The sequence below is a fragment of the Ipomoea nil genome, unplaced genomic scaffold (assembly GCF_001879475.1).
Source record: "Ipomoea nil cultivar Tokyo-kokei standard unplaced genomic scaffold, Asagao_1.1 scaffold0188, whole genome shotgun sequence".
Taxonomy (NCBI): Eukaryota; Viridiplantae; Streptophyta; class Magnoliopsida; order Solanales; family Convolvulaceae; genus Ipomoea; species Ipomoea nil.
Window position 1 is genome coordinate 876,623 of NW_017616616.1, and position 27,872 is coordinate 904,494.

A 27,872-nucleotide genomic window follows, 5' to 3' on the forward strand; every position below is an offset into this window, starting at 1 on the left:
TATGTGACTGTGTATAGTAATTATCATCAATTGGCAATTTCCTTATGGCTTAACTGCGATAATTTCAAGACGGAAAGCATTTTTAATTGCTAGAGGCCGGCAGCACTAACTTTTAGTATTTAATTTTATGTTACAAATTCTGCAACTTAATTGTAAAGATTAATGTTAGATAGATAATGACAGCATATATACATGATATTGTTTAATGTTAAGTGGGAATCTTACAGCTCTATATATGTTGTTTTATTTTATTTTATTCTGAATGTGTTGTGTTCGTACAGTACACATGAAGATTCAACAAGTAAGGCTACAATTACACACACAACACACACAGAGAGTAACGAGGGAAACTCGCAGCTACTGTTTCAGGGTGTGTACTGAGTAAACTCTACCTTATAACTCTAGCTGACAAAGGATCACAAAGAGACAAAAACAACCTAAATTACCCATATCTAACCATCTCAAATCAAGAAGACTAATAGAGGGCTCTTATTGAGAATGAAACTTGAAACATTATGGTAACCCCATATAATAATTACATATATTGGAATTTGGAAGAATTCAAATTCTCAAATATCACCCACTAAGATGCCTTGTGGTAATATCACCCACAAGTTACAAGTTAAGAAATTACAAGTTCATGGCACTAAGGCAGACAGGCACTTAGCAATCAGCATTCATCATCTTCCTCTGCAAAGTTAAAACACAAGTTAAATATACGGTGATCAAAACAGAGAATGTGTAACATTATATAGAAAGAGTCAGAGAGCAGGTTTCATATAATATGTTGTCATGTCATAGCAGCAAACATGAATGAGAAAGAAAGATATTTAATTAAGAAAAGTAGTTCACAAAGAAATATTATCTGAGGTAGATCGAAGTAGACTGCAGATTTTGAAGGAAGGTTCCAACTACTAAAATACAATATTTGAAGTATCAACACTTTGCAGAAATATATAGCAGATTGAAGTATGAGAGTGCACATCAACACATACATATTGGAAGAATTCAAATGCCCAAATATCACACACTCAGATGCCTTTCAATCAATTTTTTTGCTGTATATATATATATTTGGACTGTAAACATACCTTTTTTTTTGCTTTTATTCAACTATAGCTAAAGTTCATCATCAGAGCTGTAGTAAGGCTGTCATGAATCATTGAAAACAAATTATTAGGACATGGTGAAATTAAATAAAGTTTGGAGAAAAAGGCAATAAGAAAGAATACCATAGAGAGACTGTCCAGTACAGTTTCTTCTTCAATAACAACCATATTATCATTTCCATACTCATGTTGCTCTTCTTGAATTTCCTTTGCAGAATCCACCGCAGAACAAAGACACTTAGTCAATTTGATTGACTTCAAATTTAGAATTTCTGCAAAGTCAGCTGGGATCTTTATCAATTGACGACACTGTTTAAGGACTAGGCGCTCGAGATTTGGGAAATGACAGGCACTTGCTTCCCAATACTTTAGATCAATGAAAGCAATTTCTAAATAAATTAACTGGTCGAAATTCTCCATCTCCAATAGTTTCCATTCCTCACCAATGCACCTACAACTGATTAGCCTTAGCACCTCAAGTTTAGGCAACTTGCTTAGAATATTAATTGCCCTCCACTCAAATTTCAAGGCCGAAATCCTCAACTTCATAAGGTTTTTCAAGCAAACAAGGTGGTTATTATTTGGAATCACCAACGGACGCCCAGCAAGTGGACCACGAAGTTGCAGACTCTGGAGCTGGTGTGAATAGGCAACGTTATTAATGCAATCACTCCAACCATCTTCACATCCATGAATCTTTACCTTTTTTAGGTATGGAATATTTGTAAATAATTCTTTTGTGCATTGACCAGGAATCAACCCACAAATGCTCTTCAAGTTTTGATGAAAAAATATGGGAAAATCCCTCAGAGTGTTGTGACTAAGCAAATGTTGTAGTTGTGGGAACTCTGAAAAGCTCGTTTTATCAATACCATAAGCTGAAAGTGTTTGAAGATTCCAACTACAAAATGGATCTAAAATGATAAAATCTAGGTTCCATGACAATAGGTATCTCAAATGGACAAGATATCCAATCTCACACACCCCAGGATGATAGAGTACTCTTAACAGGGGGCTAATTTTTGAATTTGAAAATGTATCCCATCCGGAAAAAAAGAATTTGGAACGACAGTTTATTAAAGAAGAATATAATGTTTCTTTGTTTAACCTTCCTTGGATGCTTACCCATCGGAAATATTTAGGAGGGAAACTCGACTCATTCTTATAGACAACATGCAGAAGGATCTCCTTTTTAGCTTCTCTCACACAAAAAGAATGCAATAAATCGTGCATTCTAAATGTCTTTACTTTTCTTCCACAAAAACTTGGCTGACTTACAAGAATTAGGTTCCTATCCTTGAGTTCTTGAATGTGCCTTCTTGCCACTGCATCAAAGCTCATATCCTTAGATGCCTTTACAAGTCCTTCGGCAACCCATAACTTTACAACATTTTTAACACGGATCTCTTCATCTTCTGGAAATATGCTCAAATATAAAAAACAAGCCTTCAAACTGTGAGGCAAGTGATTGTAACTGGATGAGAGTATCCTTGAGCATTCTTCATCAATTGTTGTTGTTGTTGCAGATGAATTTAGAGCTTCTGCAACATTCTTCCACTCATCTAGCGTATGAAGTTTCGAAAATAAACCTGCAGCTACAACAATTGCCAAAGGCAATCCTTTGCATTTCTCAACAATCTGTCTCCTAATCATATCGAATCCAGAACCCAGAGATTTGCTTGTCTTTTCATGAAATAGATTCCAACTCTCACCTTCTTCTAACAAATGCATTTGATGCGAAAAGTCATTGTTAGAGCCTATAATAGTAGCCACCTCTGCAGAGCGAGTAGTCAACAAAACTCGACTACCATTTTCATTATCTGGAAAGCAAGCTTTGACGGAATCCCAGGCCTCGACGCTCCAAATATCATCTATCACAACAAAGTACCTTTGATGTATCAGATTTTGGTATAGTCGTTCTGCTAGCTGATCCTCTTGAGTGCCACTATCTAAACAACCCCCCATTGATTTAAGAAGATCTGTGAGCATTTGTAACTTATTATGATATTGTGAGGCAACAACCCAAGCTAGGATGTTAAAGCGGGAGGCAACTGATGGATCTTCATAAACTCGCCTAGCTAAGGTTGTCTTGCCGATGCCTCCCATACCTTTAAAGGAGACAATTTCCCGTTGCCTTGATGAATGTTGAATTAGCATCTCCTTTACAATGTGGAACTCATTGTTTTTCCCCACCATTATATTGTCATGGGGCTGGGAGTGTGAAGCATGTTGGGAGGAACCCCCCATCATGACAACTCCATCACATCTGATCGAAGCTGCTGCAAGTGTACTTGTTTTCCTTCCATGCGAGGCTGCTTTCACACGCTGGTACTCCATCTTGACTTTGGACAACTGTTTGTGGATGGCATCAATGTCTCTTATTGCTTCTTCCAAAATACAACCAAGTTTGAATGAATGCCAACTTCTTTGGGCATCAGTTTCTCCTGCTTGTGATTTTTCCACAAAAAGATCTGCAGCAATTCCCAAGTCTTCTTCTTCTGCACCAATGCTACTCTCTGGTATTTCCACAAAAAGACCTGATATTCCTGCAAGTAACTCCTCCTTTTCCTCTATCTCATAAAGATGTACGATTTGGAATTCAATTTCATCTTCCACTTGAAAAGCCACATCTCTGAGCTTAGCTTCCAAGTCTTTAATGGCTTGGATACCATCCATTCTGTTCTCATCGAACAGCTCTATCAGGAACCCAAGCTTCTGGTGGAGAGATTGGAGCAAGTCTTCATTGGCAGGGATGAGTCCCTTTTGTAGTACGATTGGACGAGGTTGAGGTTGGAAGAACTCAAGCTCAATAGTTCTCACAAGAGAGTTTACAGCTACACAAGCCATTGAATTGAAATGAATTTGGTCTCTGATCTGATCTCATCTGATCTTCTTCTCACTTAGAATGTGTGTGCGTATACTAATTATCATCAACTGGGAACTGCCTTATGGCTCCAAGTGCCATAATTGCAAGATAGACGAAAATCATTTTTAATTGCAAGAGGGCAGTATTTTATGTTAAAAACTCTGCAACTTGTAAAGATTAATGTTAGATAATGACAACATCATATATATATTGTTTAATGTTAAGTGAGAATCTTACAGCGCAAATCTATATATATATATATATATATATATATATATAGTTTTATTTTATTGCATGTGTTCATCCAGCAAAGCCAAGTACATATCGGACAACTAAGTCGCAACTTCAAGAAATAATTAATTGGTTCACGTGATATATATTACGAAAACCAACAACTTTTATTATATACAAAAATGAGATGAGATTTGAAAGGTTGAAGATGATATGTGAAAATAATTAAATAAATAAAATGAGATTTGTGAGCATTTGTAACTTATTGTGATGCAACAGCCCATCCAAGCTCGCTTGTCAGAGTGGGAGGCAATTGATGGATCTTCATAAACTCGTCTAGCTAATGTTATCTTGCCAATGCCTCACATACCTTTAATCGAAACAATTTCTCGTTGCCTTGATGAATCTTCTACCAAATGTGATGGAGTTGTCTTTAATTGCCTTATAGCTCTAAGTGCAATATAATAATTGCAAGACGGAAAGCATTTTTAATTGCAAGAGGCCGGCAACACTGACTTGTAGTATTTTATGTTAAAAATTCTGCAACTTGGAAGACTAATGTGGTTAGATAATGACAACATTATGTGAGCCTTAATTGCATTATTTGATTTGTGAAAAAAAAAGTTACTAAAAATATAAGACCAAAATATCAATGTTTTGATATCATTCATTTGAAATAGTAACAAAGGTGTACATAGTAGTTGGCGAAAATTGACTTTCTTGGAAAACCTTTTCTATCTACATATAGTTTTGACTAAACCGTACCCGGATCACAGTTCAAAGAAAACTTCCCATAACAAGCTACAACAAATTAAAGTGTCCAGATTTATGAAGGAGAAGTGTACTACCCGGTCAAAGCCAGCCGAATCATTAACAATGAAAAGCGTTGCATTTTACAAGTGTCCAAGATTGAGGAGCCATTGAATTGGATGCAGCTAAGAGTGTGGGAGCTGTATGTCACCTTGCTTCCAGGAAAAACATATATAATGAGTTAGCAAAAAATTTAACCATTCTTCTGCACTCTAGACACGCTCATATACGATTTCAAGAGTCACAGTAAATAATCACAGTACACATTGAAGATTCAACAAGTGAGGGTACAATTACACACATATATATATTGAGAGAGTAACGAGGGAAACTCGCAGCTACTATTTTAGGGTGTGTACTGGGTAAACTCTACCTTATGACTCTAGCTGACAAAGGATCACAAAGAGATAAAAACTACCTAAGTTACCCATATCTAACCATCTCAAATCAATAAGACTAATAGGTGCCTCTTATTGAGAGTGGAACTTGCAATTGAAACATTGTGATAACCCATATAATAATTACATATATTGGAACTTGAAAGAATTCAAATTCCCAAATATCAACCACTAAGATGCCTTTCAATCAATCTTTTTACCGGAATACATAGTCGTCTGATCTATGTCATTCACATCAAAATTGAGAGAACATGCCTAGCTCTATCATGTAATTGTAGCATCATAGAAAACATTAAACATGTAAAAGAAAGTAAAGCATACCAAGAGACGAAAGTAATTTATAATTATATTAGTATATCCCCAATCGCCAAATTAAGCTATAAACAAATAAGCTTCACATATGAGTGAAATAAATGAAGAAGCTAAGGAGGATATATACATATAGGTAAATTGTAAACATATATACCTTTTTATCATTGATGGATTGAAATATGGATCAACTCAAATATGTTTATCATTGCGAGAGCAAGGCTGCCATGAATCACTGAACAAATTATTAGGATACGATGAAACGAATTAAATCAAGTTTGGAAAAAAAAAAAAAAAAAAAAAAAACAGAGAGAAATGAAAAAAAAAAAAAAAAAAAGGCAATAAAGAAAGAGTAAGGGAAGAGACCAACTTACATTGTGTGTTTCTCAATGACAACCATATTTTCGTTTCCTTGCTTATGTTGCTCTCTTTGAATTTCCTTGGCGGAATCCACCGCAGAAGGAAGACAGTAATCCAATTCGATTGACTTCAAATTTGGAATTTCTGCAAACTCAGCTGGAATCATTACCAGTTGTGTACAGCTCTTAAGGACTAGGCGCTCAAGATTTGGAAAATGACAAGCACTTGCTTCCCATTGCTTTAGGCAAGGAGAGAAACAAATTTCTAAATAAATTAGCTGGTTGAAATTCTCCTTCTCCAATAGATCCCACTCTTTACAAATGCACACACAATAGTATAACCTTAGCATCTCAAGTTTAGGCAACTTGCTAAGAATATTAATTGCCTTCCACTCAAATATCAAGTGCGTAAACCTCAACCTCATAAGGCTTCTCAAGAAAACAAAGCGGTTAATATTTGGAATCACAGACAACATTTTACCAGCACAAAGATGCAGACTCTGGAGCTGGTGTGAATAGGCAAGGTTATTAATGCAATCACTCCAATCTCCATCACATTGAATCTCTACCTTCTTTAGGTATGGAATATTTGTAAATAATTCTTTTGTGCATCGCTCAGAAATCAACCCACAAATGCTCTTCAAGTTTTGATGAAAAAATATTGGAAAATCACTGATCGCACCTCTATAACTACGAAAATATTGTAGTTGTGGCAACTCTAAAAACCTCATTTTATCAATACCATCACATGAAAGTGTTTGAAGATTCCAACAACGAAATGGATCTAAAATGGTTAAACCTTGCTTCCATGACAATAGGTATCTCAAATGGAAAAGATAGCCAATCTCACCCTCCCAACGAGTATAGAGTACTCTTAATAGACTGCAAAATTTCAATTTTGAAGGTATATGATGTTGGGGAAAAAAGATGGATCTACAGTTTTTTAAAGAAGAAAATAATGTCTGTCTGTTAAACCTTCTTGATTGGATACTTACCCATCGGAAATCTTTCGGAGGGGAACTACACCCATTTTCATAGACAACATGTAGAAGGTTCTCCTTTTTAGCTTCCCTCACACAAAAAGAATGCAATAAATCGTGCATTCTAAATGTCTTTACTTTTCTTCCACATTTACTTGGCCGATTTACAAGAATTAGGTTTCTATCCTTGAGTTCTTGAATGTGCCTTCTTGCCACCGCATCAAAGCTCATATCCGATGCCTTTACAAGTCCTTCCGCAACCCATAACTTCACAACATTTTTAACAAAGATCTCTTCATCTTCTGGAAATACGCTTAAATATAAAAAACAAGCCTTCAAACTGTGAGGCAAGTGATTGAAACTGGATGAGAGTACCCTTGAGCATTCTTCATCAATTGTTGTTGTTGCAGATGAATTTAGAACTCCTGCAACATTCTTCCACTCATCTAACGTATGAAGTTTGGAAAATAAACCTGCAGCTACAACAATTGCCAGAGGCAATCCTTTGCATTTCTCAACTATGGGTCTCCCAATTGCCTCAAACTCAGCACAGCCAGATTTGCTTGCCTTTTCACGAAATAAATTCCAACTCTCAGTTTGATCTAACAATTGTGTTTGATGAGAAAAGTCATTATTAGAGTTGATACTAGTAGCCACGTCTGCAAAGCGAGAAGTGAACAATACTCGACTACCATTTGCATTATTAGGAAAGCAAGCTTTGACAGAATCCCACGCATCAACGCTCCAAATGTCATCTATCACAACAAAGTACCTTTGATGCATCAGCTTTCGGTATAGTTGTTCAGCTAGCTGATCCTCTTGAGCGCTACTATCTACACAAACCCCCATTGATTCAAGAAGATCTTTGAGCAGTTGTAACTTATTATGATATTGTGATGCAACAACCCATGCTCGCTTGTCAAAGTGGGAGGCAATCGATGGATCATCATAAACTCGTCTAGCTAATGTTGTCTTGCCGATGCCTCCCATACCTTGAATGGAGACAATTTCCCGTTGTCTTGATGAATGCTGAATTAGCATCGCCTTTACAATGTGGAACTCATCGTTTTTCCCCACCATTATGCTGCTGCGGTGCAGGGGCTGGGAGTGTGAAGCGTGTTGGTGATGGGAGGAATCCCCCGTCATCATCATGACATCAACTTCACTAGAAGCTGCAGCTGCGGCAAGTACTGTAGTTGTTGTTTTCCTTCCAATTCCAATTTCTTGCAAGGCGGCTGCGACATACTCCATCTTCACTTTGGACAACTCTTTCTGGATGGCATCAATGTCTCTTATTGCTTCTTCCAAAATACAACCAAGTTTGAAAGAATGCGAAATTTCTCCTGCTTGTGGTTTTTCCACAAAAAGATCTGCAGCAATTCCCAAGTCTTCTTCTTCTTCTACTGCATCAATACTACTCTCTGGTATTTCAACAAAAAGACCTGCTACTCCTTCAAGTAACTCTTCCTTTTCCTCTATCTCATAAAGATGTACGATTTGGAATTCAATTTCATCTTCCACTCGGAAAGCCACATCTCTGAGCTTAGTTTCCAAGTCTTTAATTGCTTGGATACCATCCATTCTGCTCTCATCGAACAGCTCTATCAGATCACCAAGCTTCTGGTGGAGATTTTGGATCAACTTTGCATTGCCACGGATGAGTTGCTTTTGTCGTACGATTGGGCGAGGTTGAGGTTGCAAGAACTCAAGCTCAATAGTTCTCACAAGAGAATTTACAGCTACACAAGCCATATATTCTTCAATTCTTCTCTAACCTGATCAGATCTGATCTGAGCTAGCTTCTTCTCACTTAGTATGTGTGTGTGTATAGTAATTATCATCAATTGGCAATTTGCCTTATGGCTCTAAGTGCAATAATTGCAAGACGGAAAGCATTTTTAATTATATTGCAAGAGGCCAGGCAGCACTAACTTTTAGTATTTTATGTTAAAAATTCTGCAACTTGTAAAGATTAATGTTAGATAGATAATGACAACATTCATGATAATGACAAAATATGTTGTTTTATTTTATTCTGAATGTGTTCATCAAAGCCAAGTACAGGAACCTTACATGAAGCGCTGAACAGGTTTGAAATGGTACAAGTAACATTCATTCAGATTTGAGACAAGTTGGGATAGTTCTAAAGTTATTCGGGTTCAAGTTTGGGAAGAAGGATTTTACACTATATATATTCTCCTCCGTTCTGATCCTTATATTCAATTTCATCTTCTACTCTGAAACTTAGTTTCCAAGTCTTTAATGGTTTGGATACTACCATTCATTCTGTTCTCATCCAACTGTCCTATCAGGAAACCAAGCTTTTGGTGGAGAGATTGGATCAACTCCTCATTGCCAATAATCAATCACATTAATCTAAATTAACATTAGCCTATAGTGAAATTATAGAGTCGGAAAGCGAAATTGTGGAGTGCATCCGATCTGTTGGCTATTTTGAATTGTGTAGCAGAACTTGAATCTATACTAAATGCCTGCAATTAAGTTCCGTACTTAATATCATTGAAATCTTGTAATAATGTAAAACACATGCTTGTTTAGGAATGAGAATGGCAGTTGGTGCTCCTTTGCAAGGTTGTTCAGTTCAAAAGAGTAAAAACGAAAAGGAATGAGAATGGCAATCAACAAAGATGATAGTTTTTTCTCAATTCAAAACATTAGCAGCTATCTGCGATATTGGTGATTAGAAGATAAAGATAACATTTTAGCAGCTATCTGCAATAAGGTTTATTATATTCTAATCACACAAATAAAGATATATAAACAATCACTTAGTGGCAAACATAGTGTTGTAGTGCACATACCTTTGATTGCCCTAGTGCAAAGCTACTCCACTATCTTGTGAAGTGCATGTGATTTTCCTGTAATTTGCCAATATTGATTTAAATATACATGAGAAAGTAAAAAGTGCAGATATGGTGGGTATAGCTTGTTCTTTATTTGAAGTGCTTTACTTGTCATTTAATTAACTTTTCAAAGTACTTTATTAGTAGTATTGTCTTTTATTTTTGTAGTATAGCTTTTTAATTGGTTGTGTAAAAAATATATAGCTTTCTCATTGAATTGAGAATACATAATCATAATTTTATGCCTGAAGCATTTTTCTTGGGCTGTTGATTGAGATAAGACTGGAATATATGTTGGTTCACAACAATTTTATCAACTGCATTCTTGTAATAACCTAACGGCATTGAAACTAGAAAATAAAAATTTAAAAAAAAAAAAAAAAAAAAAAAACAAAACAAAACAAAACAAAAAAAACCAATCATCAATCTATACTAGAAAACCAAAACAACAAAACGGGCCTCCCAAAACTGACGGCCATAAACGTAATAAACAGAACTGCACACGCCATAACACACACATGCACACAATCACGCAACACAGCTTAACCAAAAAAAAAAAAAAAAAAAAAAGACGAAAACATACCTCCATTAACATCCTCCATGCTTCGGGAAAAAGGAAGAACACGTCTGAATAGTGAACAAACAGAAAATTCCAATTGTTGACAATGGAGAATATACAATCCAACCAAAATTAAAACACCTAAAACCAAGCATAATATATCCATAGAATATCATACTAAAATAAAAAGCTGTCAAAATTACACAACCTGATCCTCTTGAGTGCCACTACCTACACAACCTGTTGATTTAAGAAGATCTTTGAGCATTTTAACTTATTATGATATAGTGAGGCAACAACCCAAGCTCGGATGTCAAAGCGGGAGGCAACTGATGGATCTTCATAAACTTGTCTAGCTAGGGTTGTCTTGCCGATGCCTCCATACCTTTAATGGAGACAATTTCCCGTTGCCTTGATGAATGCTGAATAAGCATGGCCTTTACTGCTAGGGCTGGGAGTGTGAAGCGTGTTGGTGATGGGAGGAATCCCCCGCCATCATCATGACAACTCCTCCATCACTACAACATGTGGTAGAATCTGCAGCTGCGGCAAGTACTGTAGGCTGCAAGGCGGCTGCCACACACGGCTGGTACTCCATCTTCACTTTTGATAACTCTTTTATGGATGGCATCAATGTCTCTTATTGCTTCTTCCAAAATACAACTAAGTTTGAAAGAATGCCAACTTCAATGCGTGGGCATCAGTTTCTCCTGCTTGTGGTTTTTCCACAAAAAGATCCTCATCAATTCTACTGCATCAATACTACTCTCTGGTATTTCCATAAAAAGACCTGTTATTCCTGCAAGTAACTCTTACTTTTCCTCCATCTCATAAAGATGTACGGTTTGGAATTCAATTTCATCTTCCATGTGGATGGTTATACCTTGTGATTGACATGTTTTGGTTGGGTTCAAGTCAGTCTTATCATTTTATAAGTCGACTATCCAAGGCAAGTACAAAAAAAAAAGGTCCCTAAGATACACAGTTAGGAAATGAGGCCAAGGGTATACTTTGTGATTAACTTCCTGTGACCTCATTCCCTAAAATCTCTTATCATTATTTGAAAACTCATTTGCAGGAAAAGAGGCAATTACTTGTTTATGATGACTGAAATTGACATGATTATGCAAAATATATATGGTGATCAAACAGAGAATGTGTAACTATATATATGGAGACCGTGTGTCATATAATATGCTATAATATGAATGAGAAAGAAAAGTATTTTGTTAAGAAAAAGTAGTTCACAAAGAAATATTATTGTCTGAGAAGTAGACAACAGATTTTGAAGGAAGGTTCCAACTTCCAACTACTAAAATACAATAATGATATTTGAAGTCTCAACAGTTTGGTGAATATAAATAGCAGATTAGTGGAAGAATTCAAATGCCCAAATATCACACACCACATTGAAATGCCCAAATGCCACACTGAGTATATATGTTATTCACATCAATTTCGGCCGTCTGATCTTGAGAACATGCCCGCATCTGTCATGTAATTATATAAATATATATTGAAATTAAAGTAAACATTAAACATGTAAAAGAAAGTAAAACATCAAACCAAGAAGACATAATTAAACTATAAACAAATAACTGTTGTGACATATGAATGAAATAAATGAAGAAGCTAAGGAGGATATATATATAGAGAGAGGTAAAGTATGTAAACATACGTACCCTTTTTTGCTTTTATTCAACTATATACTATGGCTCAAGTTCATCATTAGAGCTAGAGTGAGGCTGTCATGAGTCACTGAAAACAAATTATATATTAAGATATGATGAATGAGAGTGAAATAAAAAAGGCAATAGCAAAAGGGTAAAGGAGTGATCAGAGATGGACCTCTTTTATTGTGTATTTTTCAATGACAACCATATTATCATTTCCTTGCTCATGTTGCTCTCTTTGAATTTCCTTGGCAGAATCCACTACAGACTGAAGACATTCATACACTTTGATTGACTTCAAATTTGGAATTTCTGCAAACTCAACTGGGATCTTTTCCAATACTTCGCACCAATCAAGGACTAGACGCTCAAGTTTCGGAAAATTTGAAGCACTTGCTTCCCAACGCTCAAGAAAATTACTCGTATTAATTTCCAAATAAATTAACTGGTCAAAACTCTCCTTTTCAAGTAGTTCCCACGCTCCACCGATCCAGTCACACTTGCTTAGCACTAGCACCTCAAGTTTAGGCAACTTGCTAAAACTATTAATTGTCTTCACCTCAAAGCTCACACACCTAAAGCTCAACTTCATAAGATTTTTACAGCTAACAATGCAGTTGTTATTTGGAATCAGCGGATACACATAACCAAAAAGTGACAGACTGTGGAGTCGGTGTAAATAGGCAATGTTATTAATGCAGTCCTTCCAACCAAATTCAAAATGAATCATTACCTTCTCTACGTATGGAATACTGGTAAAAAATTCTTTTGTGCAGTCATCAGCTCTCAACATACCAATGCTCTTCAAGTTTTGATGAAAATATATGGAGAAATCACTCAGAGGTCTGTCACTACGAAAATGTTGTAGTTGTGGGAACTCTAAAAAACTCATTTTATCAATACTTCCAACTGAAAATGTTTGAAGATTCCAACAACAAAATGGATCTGAAATGACTAAATATTCCAGGAAAGCCAGCCGTGGCAATAGGCATCTCAAATGGACAAGATACTTTACATCTATATTACACTCATGATTATAGACTACTCTTATTAGGCGGCCAAATTTCGAATTTAAAAATATATATAGACGGTCAAAAAGGGAGATGGAACGACAGCTTTTTAAACAAGAATATAATGTTTGTCTGATAAACCTTCCTGACTGGATGCTTACCCATCGGACATATTTAGGAGGGGAACTCGACTCATTCTCATAGACAACATGCAGAAGGTTCTCCTTTTTAGCTTCTCTCACACAAAAAGAATGCAATAAATCATGCATTCTAAATGTCTTTACTTTTCTTCCACAATTACTTGGCCGATTTACAAGAATTAGGTTCCTATCCTTGAGTTCTTGAATGTGCCTTCTTGCCACCACATCAAAGCTCATATCCTCGGATGCTCTTACTAGTCCTTCGGCAACCCAAAACTTTACAATATTTTTAACATGGATCTCTTCGTCTTCTGGAAAGATGCTCAAATATAAAAAACAAGCCTTCAAACTGTGAGGCAAGTGATTGTAACTGGATGAGAGTATCCTTGAGCATTCTTCATCAATTGTTGTTGTTGCACATGAATTTAGAGTTTCTGAAACATTCTTCCACTCATCTAGCGTATGAAGTTGGGAAAATAAACCTGCAGCTACAACAATTGCCAGAGGCAATCCTTTGCATTTCTCAACAATGGGTCTCCCAATCGCTTCAAACTCAGCATAGCCAGATTTGCTTGCATTTTCACAAAACAAATTCCAACTCTCAGTTTCATCTAACAATTGGGCTTGATGAGAAAATTCATTATTAGAGCCGACACTAGTAGCCATCTTTGCAAAGCGAGTAGTCAACAATACTCGACTGCCATTTGCATTATCTGGAAAGCAAGCTTTGATAGAATCCCACGCATCAACGCTCCAAATGTCATCTATCACAACAAAGTATCTTTGATGCAACAGATTTTGGTATAGTTGTTCAGCTAGCTGACCCTCTTGAGTGCTGCTATCCACTACAACCCGCATTGATTTAAGAAGATCTGTTAGCATTTGTAATTTATTATGATACAGTGATGCAGCAACCCAAGCTCGCTTGTCAAAGTGGGAGGCAATAGATGAATCTTCAAAAACACGTTTGGCTAACGTTGTTTTGCCAATGCCTCCCATTCCTTTAATGGAGACAATTTCCCGACGCTTTGATGAATGCTCAATTAACATCTTCTTTACAATCTGGAACTCTCTTTTTTTTCCCACCATTATGGCGCTGCCGGGCAGGGGCTGGGAGTGTGAAGCGTGTTGGTGATGGTGATGGGAGGAATCCCCCGCCATCATCATTACATCACTACAACATGTGGTCGAAGCTGCAGCTGCGGTAACTACTGTACTTGTTTTCCTTCCAATTCCTTGCAAGGCGGATGCGACATACTCCATATTCACTTTGGACAACTCTTTCTGGATGACATCAATTTCTCTTACTGCTCCTTTCAAAATACAACCAAGTTTCAAAGAATGCGAAGTTTCTCCTGCTTGTGGTTTTTCCACAAAAAGATTTGCAGCAATTTCCAAGTCGTCTTCTTCTTCTGCATCATTAGTCCTCTGTGGGTTTTCCCCAAAAAGACCTGCTATTGCTGCTAATAACTCTTCCTCTTCCTCTTCCTCATAAAGATGTACGATTTGGAATTCAATTTCATCTTCCACTCTGAAAGCCACATCTCTGAGCTTAGTTTCCAAGTCTTTAATAGCTTGGATACCATCCATCCGGTTCTCATCGAACACCTCTATCAGATCACCAAGCTTCTGATGGAGATTTTGGATAAACTTTTCATTGCCAGGGATGAGCTGCTTTCGTCGTACGATTGGGCGAGGCAGAGGTTGCAAGAACTCAAGCTCAATGGTCCTCACAAGAGAATTAACAGCAACACAAGCCATTCTACAATTCTCGACCACTTAGTATGTATGTATGTATGTAGTGCGTATAGTAATGTAATGTGATGTTTGGGTGAAGAATTGAAGCTTAATCAGCAGAACAAGAAGTAGCAATTGCTGTGTAGCTCTGCTCAGTGGAAATGCAATAATCGGAAGACTTTTCTGATAGACTCAATTAGCTGGCAACCACTGTCCACTTCATATCTAGTTGTCGGCAACATTACTTTTTTTTTTTTTTTTCAACTATAATATCGTATGTTTTCCATAAATTTCCTATTGTAACTTTAATTGACAAATAATAATAAGAAGGTGAATAAACTATTTCTACTCTAAATAAGAAAAAATTAGATTTATAATAGGGATAACGGTCAAATAAAACCTCTAACAATACATCAAAATATATTTAGGTCCTCAAATAAAAAAAAAAGTTTCAATTAAATCTTTAAATTGATTAAAATTATATAATTAATATATTTAACAAGTTACCAATAGGTAACCAATTGCATGGTATCCTATATGACATCCCATTCAAAAATAAATAGAATTTATTTGGTCAATGATTTGAATTTTGAAGGGTAGTTGGGTGGAGAGCAGGAGATCGAGTGACAATGTGGTAGGGGAATTGCTTCATTTGGAGAATAAGCCTTCCTGTTCGTGGATCTAAATAGTAAATACTATCTTCGCTAAATAGGCTTTAACCCATGGGTTTTTCACTGTCAACACTTCCCTCGCTTTCTATAAATCTGGGCCCATTTAGCTATGGGTTGGCCTTGTTGAGCCTGCCTAGTACCTTAGCAATTGTTATGTTGTGGAACCGTGTTTACCTTGTAAAGTGGACACAGTTCTATGTTCATAATTAATGGCTTGGATACTACCATCCATTCTGTTCTCATCCAACTGTCCTATCAGGAAATGAAGCTTTTGGTGGAGAGATTGGATCAACTCCTCATTGCCAATAATCAATCCTTTTTTTTTGTAGTAGTGGACGAGGCAGATCGAGGTTGCAAGATCTCACATTCCATATGTTTCGACTACGAAATGGATTTAAAATGGTAAAAGCTCGGTTCCATGATGACAATTGGTATCTCAAATGGACAAGATACGCCATATAACAATCAATAATATTATAGAGTACTCCTAATAGACTGCAAAAATATCAATTCTGAAGGTGTATACTGTTGGGAAAAAAAGAAGGATAGATCTAGAGTTCTTTAAAGAATATAATGTTTGTCTGTTAATCCATTGTGACTGGATTCTTACCCATCGGGAATCTTTCGGAGGAGAAATGTTGTAGTTGTGGGAACTCTAACAAGCTCATATTATCAATACTTCTAACTGAAAGTGTTTGAAGATTCCAACTACAAAATGGATCTGAAATGGTTAAAAATCACAGCCATGACAATAATAGGCATCTCAAATGGACAAGATACACCATATCACAGTTAATATTATAGAGTGCTCTTAATAGGAGAAAAAATTTCAAATTTAAAACTATATACAGTCTGCCAAAATGGAAAATGGATCGACAGTTTTTAAAATAAGAATATAATGTTTGTCTGTTAACCCTTCCTGATTGGATGCTTACCCATGGGGAATCTTTCAGAGGGAAACTGGACTCATTCTCATAGACAACATGCAGAAGATTCTCCTCTTTAACTTCCCTCACACAAAAAGAATGCAATAAATCATGCATTCTAAATGTCTGTACTTTTCTCCCACAAATACTTGGCCGACGACTTACAAGAATTAGGTTCCTATCCTTGAGTTCTTGAATGTGCTTTCTTGCCACCGCACCAAAGCTCATATCCTTAGATGCCTTTACAAGTCCTTCGGCAACCCATAACTTTACAAGGGTGGCGGTGTCCAAGATTAATGAGGAGCGACTGAATTGGAGCTAAGAGTGTGGGAGCTGTATGTCACCTTGCTGCCACGAAAAACATATATAATGAGTTAGGCTGTCCTTATCCCTGCAAACATCTCCCACTCTAAAAAATGAGTCCCACTTCCACATCATCTCATTTGTAAATCATCTCCTATTCACACTACATCTCTGCAAATCTCTCTCACTCTCAAAAATGGATCCCACTTTTATTTTATATTATATATATATAAATAAAATAATAATAAAAAAAAAAACTAAAGAAAAGTACAGATTTGCAGGCAGCCATGCTGCCTTGCAATACTAAAGTACAAAGAAGGCTGCCGAATGGCAGCCTTCTTTGTACTTTGCAAACTTGCAACAGATGCAAGTTTGCATTACACATCATATAACAACAAAAAATAAAAATAAAAAATAATTCCATGTGGCATGCCAAATAAGATTGCAAATGGGTACACTTAGCAAAAAATTTAACCATTCCTTTTTGCATTCCAGATACGGTCACATATAACCTCTATCATATCATCAACCCAACCATTCTTTTGCATTGCTAAAATATGAAAATAAATAGCAAATTGAAGCATGCATGACACTACACATGAAGATTCAACAAGTGAGGGTACAATTACACACACACATTATATATATATTGAGGGAGAGAGTGACGGAGGAAACTCGCAGCTACTATTTGAAGGTCTGTACTGGGTAAACTCTACCTTATATGCTAGCTGACAAAGGATCACAAAGAGATAAAAACAACGAGTTTTTTGCACTTTTAGTCCCACGACTATAGTGGCACTGGCAGAATTGATCCACGACTTTTGAACCTTGCAATTTTAGTCCACGACTATTGATTTTTTTGCAAAAATGGTCCTTCCGGCCACTTTTCCGTCAAAATTTCACCGGAAAAAAAAATTCTCCATTTTTAGCCGGGTTAAAATTGACATTTTACTTATCTCAAAAAATTAAAAGAAAAAATTGATATTTGACTACATACAATATTACTGGGCTACATACTACTACCCCAGGCGGTGGAGTACATGTACCACTCCAATGTTGCTGTCGGATAACCCAACTAGCCCGGGGAACGCCACGGCCGCTCCGCCGCTTACTGACAGCCCTGCCTGCTCCAGGAACGTAACTCCGCCGCCTGGGGCAGTAGTATGTAGCTCAGTAATATTGTATGTAGTCAAATATCAATTTTTTTCTTTTAATTTTTTGAAATAAATAAAATGTCAATTTTAACCTGGCTAAAAATAGAGAATTTTTTTTTTTCCGGTGAAATTTTGACGGAAAAGTGGCCGGAAGGACCATTTTTGCAAAAAAATCAATAATCGTGGACTAAAATTGCAAGGTTCAAAAGTCGTGGATCAATTCTGCCAGTGCCACTATAGTCGTGGGACTAAAAGTGCAAAAAACTCTAAAAACAACCTTTTTTTTTTTTGAATAACTCTAAAAACAACCTAAGTTACCCATATCTAACCATCTCAAATCAAGAAGACTAATAGGCGGCACTTATTGAGAGTGAAACTTAAAACACTGTGGTAACCCCATAATTACATATATTGGAACTTGGAAGAATTCAAATTCCCAAATATCACCCACTATGATGCCTTTCAATCAATCTTTTTACCAGAATATATATGTATGTCTGATCTATGTCATTCACATCAATATTGAGAGTCAAATATTGAGAGAACATGCCTAGCCCTGTCATGAAATTATAGCATCATAGTAAACATTAAACATGTAAAATAAAGTAAAGCATACCAAGAGATGAAAGTAATTTATAATTTTATTAGTATATATTTCCAATCGCCAAATTAAGCTATAAACAAATAACCTTCACATATGAGTGAAATAAATATAGGTAAACTGTAAACATATATACCTTTTATCATTGATAGATTGAAATATGGATCAACCTAAATATGTTTATCATTGCGAGAGTGAGGCTGCCATGAATCATTGAAAACAAATTATTAGGATATGATGAAACTAAATCAAGTTTGAAAGAAAAAAAAAAAAAAAAAAGGCAATAAAGAAAGAGTAAGGGAGGGAGACCGACCTTTAGTGTGTGTTTCTCAATGACAACCATACTTTCGTTTCCTTGCTCATGTTGCTCTTTTTGAATTTCCTTGGCAGAATCCACCGCAGAAGGAAGACAGTAATCCAATTCGATTAACTTCAAATTTGGAATTTCTGCAAACTCAGCTGGAATCTTTACCAGTTCCGTACAGTTTTTAAGGACTAGGCACTCAAGATTTGGAAAATGACGAGGACTTGCTTCCCATTGCTTTAGGTAATGACAGAAACCAATTTCCAAATAAATTAGCTTGTCGAAATTCTCCTTTTCCAATAGTTCCCACTCTTTACCAATGCACACACAATAGTTTAACCTTAGCACCTCAAGTTTAGGCAACTTGCTAAAAATATTAATTGCCTTCAACTCAAATTTCAATAACGTAAACGTCAACCTCATAAGGTTTTTCAAGCAAACAAGGCGGTTAATATTTGGAATCACAGACAGAAGCCCAATTTTACGACAACGAAGATGCAGACTCTGGAGCTGGTGTGAATAGGCAAGGTTATTAATGCAATCACCCCAACCATCTTCACATACAATCTTTACCTTCTTTAGGAATGGAATATTTGTAAATAATTCTTTTGTGCATTGATAAGGAATCAACCCACTAATGCTCTTCAAGTTTTGATGAAAAAATATGGGAAAACCACTCAGACCTCTGTAACTACACAAATGTTGTAGTTGTGGCAACTCCAAAATGTTAATTTCATCAATATTATAAGCTGAAAGTCTTTGAATATTCCAACTACGAAATGGATCTGAAATGGTAAAATCTCGGTTCCATGACAAGTGGTATCTCAAATGGACAAGATATCCAATCTCACAGTGAATATGATTATAGAGTACTCTTAATAGACTGCAAAATTTCAATTTTGAAGGTCTATACCATGTGCGAAAAAAGATGGATCTACAGTTTTTAAAAGAATATAATGTTTGTCTGTTAATCCATTGTGATTGGATTCTTACCCATCGGAAATCTTTCGGAGGGGAACTGGACTCATTCTCATTGACAACATGCAGAAGGCTTTCCTTTTTAGCTTCCCTCACGCAAAAAGAATGCACTAAATCATGCATTCTAAATGTCTTTACTTCTCTTCCACATTTACTTTGCCGATTTACAAGAATTAGGCTCCTATCTTTGAGTTCTTGAATGTTCCTTCTAGCCGCTGCATCAAAGCTCATATCTTCGGATGCCTTTACAAGTCCTTCGGCAACCCATAACTTTACAATTTCATTAACATGGATCTCTTGATCTTCTAGAAATACGCTCAAATATAAAAAAAAAGCCTTCAAACTGTGAGGCAAGTGATTGTAACTGGATGAGAGTATCCTTGAGCATTCTTCATCAATTGTTGTTGTTGTTGTTGCACATGAATTTAGAACTTCTGCAACATTCTTCCACTCATCTAGCGTATGAAGTTTGGAAAATAAACCTGCAGCTACAACAATTGCCAGAGGCAATCCTTTGCATTTCTCAACAATGGGTCTCCCAATTGCCTCAAACTCAGCATAGCCAGATTTTCTTGCCTTTTCACAAAATAAATTCCAACTCTCAATTTGATCTAACAATTGCTTTTGATGAGAAAATTTATTATTAGAGCCAATACTAGTAGCCACATGTGCAGAACGAGTAGTCAACAATACTCGACTGCCATTTGCATTATCAGGAAAGCAAGCTTTGACAGAATTCCACGCATCAACGCTCCAAATGTCATCTATCACAACAAAGTACCTTCGATGGATCAGATTTTGGTACAGTTGTTGTGCTAGCTGATCCTCTTGAGTGCCACTACCTACACAACCCGTTGATTTAAGAAGATCTGTGAGCATTTGTAACTTATTATGATATTGTGAGACAACAACCCAAGCTCGAATGTCAAAGCGGGAGGCAACGGATGGATCTTCGTAGACTCGTCTAGCTAAGGTTGTCTTTCCGATGCCTCCCATACCTAGAATGGAGACAATTTCCCGTTGCCTTGATGAATGCTGAATTAGCATTGCCTTTACAATGTGGAACTCATTGTTCTTCCCCACCATTATGCTGCTGCCTTGTTGGGGGTGGGAGTGTGAAGCGTGTTGGTGATGAGAGGAATCCCCCGCCATCATCATCACATCACTACAACATGTGGTAGAAGCTGCAGCTGCGGCAAGTACTGTAGGCTGCAAGGCGGCTGTGACACACGGCTGGTACTCCATCTTCACTTTGGATAACTCATTGTGGATGGCATCAATGTCTCTTATTGCTTCTTCCAAAATACAACCAAGTTTGAAAGAATGCCAACTTCTTTGGGCATCAGTTTCCCCTCCTGGTTTTTCCACAAAAAGATCTGCAGCAATTCCCAAGTCTTCTTCTTCTACTGCATCGATAGTACTCTCTGGTATTTCCACAAAAAGGCATGCTATTCCTGCAAGTAACTCTTCCTTTTCCTCTATCTCATAAAGATGTACGATTTTGAATTCAATTTCATCTTCCACTCGGAAAGCCACATCTCTGAGCTTAGTTTCCAAGTGTTTAATAGCTTGGATATCATCCATCCGGTTCTCATCGAACAGCTCTATCAGATCACCAAGCTTCTGGTGGAGATTTTGGATCAACTTTTCATTGCCAGGGATGAGTTGCTTTTGTCGTACAATTGGGCGAGGCAGAGGCTGCAAGAACTCAAGCTCAATCGTCCTCACAAGAGAATTTACAGCAACACAAGCCATATATTCTTCAATTCTTCTCTGATCTGATCTGATCTGATCTGAGCTAGCTTCTTCTCACTTAGTTTGTGTGTGTATAGTAATTATCATCAATTGGCAATTTGCCTTATGGCTCTAAGTGCAATAATTGCAAGAGGCCGGCAGCACTAACTTTTAGTATTTAATTTTATGTTAAAAATTCTGCAACTTGTATAGATCAATGTTAGATAGATAATGACAGCATACATGATATTGTTTAATGCTAAGTGGGAATCTTACAGCTCAAATCTATATTTGTTGTTTTATTTTATTCTGAATGTGTTCGTCAAAGCCATGTACAGGTACCTTACATGTAGTGCTAAACAGGTTTGAAATGGTACAAGTAACATTCATTCGGATATGAAACAAGTTGGGATAGGCACTCACTCTCACTTCCTACGCTCTGATACCATGTTAAGTATTGGAACACAAGAACAGTATATTTCATATAATGATGTACAAGTAGAAGTCCTATTTATACATAGGCTAAATGACTACCAGCCACAGAATTCAAATTTTAAATGAAAGACTCAGCAACTCACTCTAACCACCCTTATTCATCTAACAGTTCTAAAGTTATTCGGGTTCAAGTTGGGGAAGAAGGATTTTACACTATATTCTCCTCCAATCCGATCCTTACCTTATATTCAATTTCATCTTCTACTCTGAAAGTCACATCTCTAAACTTAGTTTCCAAGTCTTTAATGGCTATAGTACTACCATCCATTTTGTTCTCATCCAACTGTCCTATTAGGAAAGCAAGCTTTTGGTGGAGAGATTGGATCAACTCCTCATTGTCAATAATCAATCCCTTTTTTTGTAGGATTGGACGAGGTTGCAAGATCTCACGTTCCATATGTTTCGATTTAATTTTCAATCTTAGCATGAATCAACTAATTCAGGTCTATTTCCGCCCTATCTTTTAGTTTTTTTTTTTTTTTTTTTTTTTTTTTTTGTTTAAAAATAAAACCGGAACTACAATTATCAGAATTTAACACAGGAATACATGCAATAAGAGGCTACGAATTAAAATACCACACCCTCGAACTAGCTTGAGAACCTAAAACCCGTGTCAAAGCATGAGCAGAATGATTTGATGATTTACCAACATGACGAACTAAAACATCCCCAATAGTAGAATCTAAAGTGGTCAATAACTAAAGTTGAATAATCATGAGAAACATTAACAAAATTTAAAATTGTCTGTCTCAACTCTAGGATGACGTTATTAATACATCTCCATTTAAGCCATGATAAAGCCTCGCAACAAGCAATATATAGTTTTGGCTAAACCCGGATCACAGTTCTAAGCAAACTTCCCATAACAAGCTACAACAAATTAAAGTGCCCAGATTTATGAAGGAGAACTTACTACCTGGTCGAAACCAGCCGAATCATTAACGATGAAAAGCGTTGGATTTTACAAGCTAGGGTGGCGGTGTCCAAGATATCGGAGCCATTGAATTGGAGCTAAGAGTGTACTGTGGGAGCTGTATGTCACCTTGCTGCCATCCAGGAAAAACATATATAATGAGTTAGCAAAAAATTTAACCATTCTTTTGCATTCCAGACACGCTCATATATAACCTATATCATATATCAACCTATCCAACCAAAACATGTTAGTTTGACCTACCATACCTTTCATGTACATTGTTATACCTTAGCTTGTGATTAACTCCTCTTCACATCATTTCCATGAGGAACATATCTAATTCTCTGATCTATAATAATTTGATAAAAGTCTCTTATCAATTTAATTTGAAGATAATATATAGATGTTTTGTAATTCAATACTCACGGGACGGGGAAAGTTATTTAAGAAAAATTCACAAAGAAATGAAATCTGTTTGACAAGTACGTAGCTAGGGAGCAGATTTTGAAGGTTTCAAGCACTAAAATACAATATTTGAAATTTCAATACTTGCTAAAATATGAAATATAAATAACAAATTGAAGCATGCATGACAGTACACGTGAAGTTTCAACAAGTGAGGGTACAATTACACACACATATATATATTGAGAGGGAGTAACAATGGAAACTCGTAGCTACTATTTGAGGGTGTGTACTGGGTACGTAAACTCTACCTTATGACTCTAGCTGACAAATTAAAGGATCACAAAGAGATAAATACAACCTAAGTTACCCGTATCTAACAATCTCAAATCAAGAAGACTAATAGGCGGCTCTTATTAAGAGTGGAACTTGCAATTGAAACATTGTGTTAACCCCATAATTACATATATTGGAACTGGGAAGAATTCAAATTCTCAAATATTACCCACTAAGATGCCTTTCAATCAATCTTTTTACCAGAATATGTGCCTGATCTATGTCATTCACATCAATATTGAGAGTCAAATATTGAGAGGTGCCTAGCTCTGTCATGTAATTATAGCATCATAGTAAACATTAAACATGTAAAAGAAAGTAAAGCATACCACAAGAGAGGAAAGTAATTTATAATTTTATTAGTATATATCCAATCGCCAAATTAAGCTATAAACAAATAACCTTCACAGAGTGAAATAAATGAAGAAGCAAAGGAGGATACATATAGGTAAACTGTAAACATATGTACCTTTTTGAAATATGGATCAACTCTAATATGTTTATCATTGCGAGAGCTAGGCTGCCATGAATCACTGAAAACAAATTATTAGGATATGATGAAACTAAATCAAGTTTGGAAAAAACAAAAACAAAAAAAGTAGAGTGAAATAAAAAAGGCAATAAAGAAAGAGTAAGGGAGGGAGACCGACCTGTAGTGTGTGTTCCTCAATGACAACCATATTTTCATTTCCTTGCTCATGTTGCTCTTTTTGAATTTTCTTGGCAGAATCCACCGCAGAAGGAAGACAGTAATCCAATTCAATTGACTTCAAATTTGGAATTTCTGCAAACTCAACTGGAATCTTTTCCAGTTTCGTACAGCTTTTAAGGACTAGGCGCTCAAGATTTGGAAAATGACAAGCACTTGCTTCCCATTGCTCTAGGCAATGAGAGAACCAAATTTCTAAATAAATTAGCTGGTCAAAATTCTCCATCTCCAATAGTTCCCACTCTTTACCAATGCACACACAATTGCTTAACCTTAGCACCTCAAGTTTAGGCAACTTGCTAAAAATATTAATTGCCTTCAACTCAAATTTCAATGACGTAAACGTCAACCTCATAAGGTTTTTCAAGCAAACAAGGCGGTTAATATTTGGAATCACAAACGGACGCCGACTTGCACGATGAAGATGCAGACTCTCGAGCTGGTGTGAATCCGCAAGGTTATTAATGCAATCATCACTCAAACCATCTTCACGACATCGAATCTCTACCTTCTTTAGGTATGGAATATTTGTAAATAATTCTTTTGTGCATTGATCAGTAATCAACCCACTAATGCTCTTCAAGTTTTGATGAAAAAATATGGGAAAACCCCTCAGACCTCTGTAACTATACAAATGTTGTAGTTGTGGCAACTCTAAAAAGCTCATTTCACAAATATTATAAACTGAAAGTGTTTGAAGATTCCAACTACGAAATGGATTTAAAATGGTAACAGCTCGGCTCCATGATGACAATTGGTATCTCAAATGGACAAAATACGCCATATTACAGTCAATAACATTATAGAGTACTCTTAATAGACTGCAAAATTTCAATTCTGAAGGTCTATAATCATGGGAAAAAAAGAAGGATCTACAATTCTTTAAAGAATATAATGTTCGTCTGCTAATCCATTGTGATTGGATTCTTACCCATCGGAAATCTTTCGGAGGGGAACTGGAGTCATTCTCATTGACAACATGCAGAAGGCTTTCCTTTTTAGCTTCCCTCACACAAAAAGAATGCAATAAATCGTGCATTCTAAATGTCTTTACTTTTCTTCCACATTTACTTGGCAGATTTACAAGAATTAGGTTCCTATCTTTGAGTTCTTGAATGTGCCTTCTAGCCACTGCATCAAAGCTCATATCCTCATATGCCTTTACAAGTCCTTCGGCAACCCATAACTTTACAATTTCTTTAACGTGGATCTCTTCATCTTCTGGAAATACGCTCAAATATAAAAAACAAGCCTTCAAACTGTGAGGCAAGTGATTGTAACTGGATGAGAGTATCCTTGAGCATTCTTCATCAATTGTTGTTGTTGCACATGAATTTAGAGCTTCTGCGACATTCTTCCACTCATCTAGTGTATGAAGTTTGGAAAATAAACCTGCAGCCACAACAATTGCCAGAGGCAATCCTTTGCATTTCTCAACAATCTGTCTCCCAATCATATCGAATTCAGAACCCAGAGATTTGCCTTTCTTTTCTTGAAATAGATTCCAACTCTCACCTTCTTCTAACAATTGCATTTGATGCGAAAAGTCATTGTTAGAGCCTATAATAGTAGCCACCTTTACAGAGCGTGTAGTCAACAAAACTCGACTGCCATTTCCATTATTTGGAAAGCAAGCTTTGATGGAATCCCAGGCCTCGACACTCCAAATGTCATCTATCACAACAAAGTACCGTTGCTGCATCAGATTTTGATATAGTCGTTGTGCTAGCTGATCCTCTTGAGTGCCACTATCTATACAATCCCCCATTGATTTAAGAAGATCTATTAGCATTTGTGACTTATTATGATATTGTGATGCAACAACCCATGCTCGCTTGTCAAAGTGGGAGACAATTGATGAATCTTCGTAAACTCGTTTAGCTAATGTTGTCTTGCCAATGCCTCCCATACCTTTAATGGAGACAATTTCTCGTTGCCTTGATGAATGCTGAATTAGCATCGCCTTTACAATCTGGAACTCGTTGTTTTTCCCCACCATTATGCTGCCCTGCTGGGGCTGGGAGTGTGAAGCGTGTTGGCGGTGGGAGGAAGCTGCGGCTGCGGCAAGTACTGTAGTTGTTGTTTTCCTTCCAATTCCAATTCCTTGCAAGGCGGCTGCGACACACTCCATCTTCTCTTTGGACAAGTCTTTGTGGATGGCATCAATGTCTCTTATTGCTCCTTCCAAAATACAACCAAGTTTCAAAGAATGCGAAGTTTCTCCTGCTTGTGGTTTTTCCACAAAAAGATCTGCAGCAATTCCCAAGTCTTCTTCTTCTGCATCAATAGTCCTTTGTGGTTTTTCTCCAAAAAGACCTGCTATTGCTGCTAATAACTCTCCCTCTTCCTCTTCCTCATAAAGATGTAGGATTTGGAATTCAATTTCGTCTTCCACTCGGAAAGCCACATCTCTGAGCTTAGTTTCCAAGTGTTTAATAGCTTGGATATCATCCATCCTGTTCTCATCGAACAGATCTATGAGATCACCAAGCTTCTGGTGGAGATTTTGGATCAAGTTTTCATTGGCAGGGATGAGTTGGCTTTGTCGTACGATTGGGCGAGGCAGAGGTTGCAAGAACTCAAGCTCAATCGTCCTCACAAGAGAATTTACAGCAACACAAGCCATATATTCTGCAATTCTCACTTAGTATGTAATGTAAGGTTTGGGTGAAGAATTGAAGCTTAATCAGCAGAAGCGATAATATGAAGTAGCAATTGCTGTGTTGCCGACAACTAGAGATGAAGTGGGTAGTGGGTGGCAAATGCAACAGTTATACTGTAATCCTAATCAATAAAATTAATGTACTCATACAATAATAGTTTAGTGGGATATAAATTGACTAGATTTATTATACAACTAGTATTTCACCCGTGCGATGCACGGACTAAAAATTAGAAATATTGTAAGATGTATATTTTTAGTCTTATTATAATTGAAGTATAAATATTTTTTGAAAACCGAATGCATTGTAAGATGTAAAATTAGTATTACATAAATACAGAATACTATTAAAAATAGGTTATGATATTGAAAATTCAAAAGTGTTACAAATTATTGAAAATTTATTTGTAAATTACATTTTGTGTAGTATTCAAACAAACAGTAGAGTCGCCACATGTTAAAAATTTTGAGACCATCTGGATACTCATTGCTTGTCGGAGTGTTCAATTGTACACCTTGAATTGGCACGTCATCATTTTGAGAATTGATGCGATTACCGATATCCATATGCCCATGCAAATAAATTGACTATCCTTGGATATTTTCATTTTCTGAACCCAAAAATGCATAATG

The 27,872-nt window shown here is 36.5% G+C and overlaps 2 protein-coding genes and 1 long non-coding RNA gene across 4 annotated transcripts in view; all 3 read right to left on the minus strand.

The window, feature by feature from the left end:
* LOC109180563 (putative disease resistance RPP13-like protein 3) overlaps nt 1-15,112 on the minus strand; it is a 76,676-nt gene extending 61,564 nt beyond the window's left edge. For both annotated transcript variants that reach the window (XM_019330214.1, XM_019330206.1), the window contains exon 1: nt 15,085-15,112. The gene's annotated coding sequence lies outside the window, so the exon portion shown is untranslated. The remainder of the gene's footprint in view (nt 1-15,084) is intronic.
* On the minus strand, nt 370-27,300 carry LOC109180556 (putative late blight resistance protein homolog R1B-23). The gene is made up of 6 exons (XM_019330194.1): nt 26,922-27,300; nt 14,760-14,820; nt 8,314-8,504; nt 1,233-3,446; nt 1,092-1,149; nt 370-690 (listed from the first exon to the last, which is right to left on the minus strand). Exons 1-5 carry the CDS (start codon nt 27,201-27,203, stop codon nt 1,120-1,122), a joined length of 2,778 nt encoding a protein of 925 aa, XP_019185739.1. The 5' UTR covers nt 27,204-27,300; the 3' UTR covers nt 370-690; nt 1,092-1,119.
* On the minus strand, nt 22,919-24,972 carry LOC109180686. Its single transcript, XR_002054098.1, has 4 exons — nt 24,519-24,972; nt 24,338-24,401; nt 23,394-23,476; nt 22,919-23,257 (listed from the first exon to the last, which is right to left on the minus strand). It is a non-coding gene; the product is annotated as an uncharacterized LOC109180686 (long non-coding RNA).
* Nucleotides 27,301-27,872: the final 572 nt, after the last annotated feature.

Excerpts from the sequence above, each read along its gene's own strand:
- LOC109180556 (XM_019330194.1), bottom strand. The coding sequence starts at position 27,203 with ATGGCTTGTGTTGCTGTAAATTCTCTTGTGAGGACGATTGAGCTTGAG. Across the intron at positions 14,821-26,921 it reads ATCTTTATGAGGAAGAGGAA|TTCCAAATCGTACATCTTTA; the intron begins GAGGGAGAGTTA and ends GATGAAATTGAA. Across the intron at positions 3,447-8,313 it reads AAGAGTTGTCCAAAGTGAAG|ATGGAGTACCAGCGTGTGAA; the intron begins ATGGAGTATGTC and ends TCCAAAGTCAAG.